The 3,635-nt window shown below is 46.5% G+C and overlaps 1 protein-coding gene across 1 annotated transcript; it reads right to left on the bottom strand.

Annotated features, from left to right (window-relative positions):
• Window positions 1-2,420, bottom strand: NDUFB4 (NADH:ubiquinone oxidoreductase subunit B4). Its single transcript, XM_082751698.1, has 3 exons — window positions 2,183-2,420; window positions 1,783-1,929; window positions 1-155 (listed from the first exon to the last, which is right to left on the bottom strand). Exons 1-3 carry the CDS (start codon window positions 2,381-2,383, stop codon window positions 96-98), a joined length of 408 nt encoding a protein of 135 aa, XP_082607824.1. The 5' UTR covers window positions 2,384-2,420; the 3' UTR covers window positions 1-95.
• Window positions 2,421-3,635: the final 1,215 nt, after the last annotated feature.

The following is a 3,635-nucleotide window of genomic DNA, read 5'->3' as shown; positions in this document are numbered from 1 at the left end:
AATGAGCAATTAAGATTTATTCTTATGAAGGACAAGTGTCAGCATACAGTACATCTTTATTCATAACCCAAGAGCAGCACTGCGACTCCAGCAACTTAAAAAACACTGAATGGTCGCTTGTATTTACCTTCTCGGATAAGCTTCTCTTTACGATCCTGTGGAAGAGAGAACACTCATCATTATTCTATTAGAAGCAGCTTCAATCAGCCTAGGCTAACAGAAAAGCTACTCTAATGTTTCAGCCTGGAATACAGCAAGATAGCATCACATAAGCACAAATTCTGCTAGCAGTCATAATTCAAAAATAAAAACAAATAAGGTATTTACCTTCACCTATCTGCTAGGAAAGATGCTCAGACTGATCTCTGCAGATCAGTCTCCTCTCCTTGGCCAGCACAGACCAAGTGCTCTGATATATCTTTCACCAAACTAGTTGTGTTCCAGTTAATTTATACACTTAGTCTCTATCTCCTCCTTCTGGCTGAATAATCTAGTTTAAAAACATGATTATGGAGAAACTTCTTAGGAACTTTCCTAATTGTTCCTTTTTTCACTTTCATCCCATCTGTACTTCACTTGACAGTCAAGTACCATTCCTCAGAAGAGTACTGTTATGGCACACAGAAGGTATTGCCCGAACTACTTGTGCTGGAATAATCCAGAAGAAATGCTCAAGAGTTAGCAGTTTAAATTTCTCTTCTGCCTTCCCAGACACACAACAATCACTCCTCAGAGAGAAGCATGACTACTGCTGTGCTTTATATACTACTGTAAAACAAAGAAAGATCCCCAAACGTCAGTAAAGGAACTGGAATAGCGCAAGACGCATTATCCTGAAGACTGTATCAAAGACTCTAGCTAAAGGACTTCCTGGCAAATATATCTAGATGTCTCTCACACACATTCAGGTTTATTTTCAAGTACTCACATACTAATCCACACTTTTTAGCTAAGTGCAAGCATGGTTCAGCATATGAAACAAGACCAGTGCAACAAAGTACTGCAGGAAATCTGAAGTCTCAAAAGCAACTGTATTAACATGTTGGGTAAGTCTGTTAAAGCCTGTATTTTGGGTTTATCCTATAAAATAATATTAATTACAAGTATTCTATTAACTTCAATTGATATCGGTGCTTCCTGGTTTATGGTTTGATCTAAAATAGCAGCCACTGTCTGCCAGTTGCCTACCATTTTCTTACTTATATAGCAAAGGATCTTCAGAATGACCCACAACTGCTCAGATTCTGACACCCACCTTTCAGGATTTAGAACAAAAGCAAGATATGCTGTCCAAAAGCTCAAAAATCCAGGTGAGATGTGACATGGTACTCAGCATAAATACTCCTCCCCATTTGCTTCATGGGGCTGGAGAAATGGCCAAGCAATTCAGAGACCTTGCTAGGCCTGCCACCCATAAGCTCCCTCTCGTTTTTTAATTCAGTGAGCATACCTAAAGTGTGCCAACAGTGGAAAATAGTAGTCTGGTATGATTAATTTACGCAGTGAGTGGTATGAAAAGCTTTATTATAACAAAACATACTGATCAGAGACACTGACTGCCTATAGCTGTGGGTACAATACAGGACTCTTAGCACTGAAGGACTTTGCAACCTGTTAGGCACCTCTGCGATCATAGGTACTATGATCTAGCTTTCCTTCCCTTGTTACTTTATTGGTATTAAGCATTCTTAGATGCAAGGGGACCCCAATAATAAGTCACCAGAAGGATCTTAGTTTTACAACCTGGTGTTCACTCACACTCAGTGTCACCACCAGACTCACCCTCTCAATTTTAAAGGCAGCCATCCAGAAGAGGATCGGACCTATGGCAAACAAAGCTCCCCTAAAGGACGTCTGGCGTGTCGGGCGGAAGGTAGGGTAGACATTCTGCGTCTTCGCATGGACCCAGCGGAGCAGGGCAGGATCTTCCTGTGATGGAAGGAAAACTCTGAGCCCCTGCCCTCACACACCACAGGTCCCACAGCAGGCGCCCCATGTCTCACGACCCCACTTGCCCCCGCCACAGCACCACGGCCTACAAATCCCCGTCCTACAGCCAGCAGGGACACCAAGGTCACCGTGAGGAGGGGAAGGCGCCTCACCGCCCGCACCACCCCACACCCCAGGGGCTGACCCCCCTGCCAGGCGGCCATACCCGGCTCCCCCCCTACCCCACACTCACGATGACGGTCGGCGGGTTCGGGCTGTTGAGCTGCAGCTGGTACTGCCGCTTCAGCTGGGCGCGGATAGCCAAGCGCTCAGCCTCAGCACGCCGCTTCTCCGGCGAGGCATCGTAACCAACGGGGTCGAGCTCAGCCGGCAGCGAGACGAACTGGTTGGGGCCATACCCTTTAGCCGCGCTCGGGGGCGGCCCGGCCGCCATTTTGTGCAGCCCTCGCTCGGCAGCAGCGCGCAGCCGCGGCGGGCGGGGCCGCCATTAGGGGCAGGCGCTGCCCCCGCCGCCATCAGGGGACCGCGCTCCCTGCTGCCGCCCGCCGGCCAGGCGGGGCTGTGTTGTGGTGTATTGAGGCTTTATGCTTCGGGCTGCCCGAAAATGGGTTGTCTGTGTTGTAGTGGAAAGCACAAGGGTTGCTGAAACATAGCCACGCAGGAGTGGGAAGCGTGCAGGGTCACAGAATCACAGAATTTCTAGGTTGGAAGAGACCTCAAGATCATCGAGTCCAACCTCTGACCTAACACTAACAGTCCCCACTAAACCATATCCCTAAGCTATCCCTAAGAAGGGTCGCTGTGCCTTCCTCTCACGGGCTGCTGCCTGCCTGATCCTTTCCTCCTGGGGCAACTCTTGAGGGCTCACGTCAAGTTTCATTCTTTATTTTTACCTTTTTGGGTGCTCCCAGCAAAAGGGAGTCGATCCCTTTGTTGGTAATAGCCTCAGCAGCTTAAATAGGCTGTGGCTCTGAAGAAGAAGAAGAAAAAAAAAAAAAAAAGGACCTGGGCAGAGCTGAGGTGTGGGGAGATTTGTGGAGATGTGCTCCTGAACCTGGGCACCAGATCAGACCACACTGTTACCACTGCGTCTTTCACAGCAGCAGGCTGTGCACCTCTAAGCAAAATACTCAATTTCTTGTTACATCGGTGATGTATCGCAGGCATGCTGGAAGTTGCACAATCCCTCTGTCATTGATTTCAGCTTCAAATCATCTCTTTGATTCTCACACCAAGGCCAGGCTGCTTAGATAAGCTGCCAGATAACCTTCAGAATCATCTGGTGATGACTCACTGCTTTGATCGCCTTTATCGATGCGTTCACAAGTCAGCATCTGCTGATTAATACAAGGTGAAGAGAGCAAGCTCTGGCCTGTAGGTTTTGACTTTAGGAAGTTTCTGATTTGTCAAAGTTAAGAGCTTCGTCCTACAGAGAAATAAAAACTATATGCAAATTGCCTTTCTGGAAACAAACTTGCCAATAAACAAGTTTTCATGTTTGTTTGTTTGTTGTTTTTTTTTTTCTTTCTTCAACTTACAAAGCAATGATAGTGGCTATGCTGATTGGAACCAAGTAGGATTATGGCTGTATATATATATATATATATATATACACACATATATATATAGTTATGATCTCATTTACACCGGGGTAACTCTACAGACTCAGGTAATGTTGGGTGAGG

The sequence above is a fragment of the Aythya marila genome (genome assembly GCF_965140915.1).
Source record: "Aythya marila genome assembly, chromosome: 1".
NCBI lineage: Eukaryota > Metazoa > Chordata > Aves > Anseriformes > Anatidae > Aythya > Aythya marila.
Note: the sequence above shows the minus strand (reverse complement) of the source record. Positions and strands in the feature narration are given on the sequence as shown.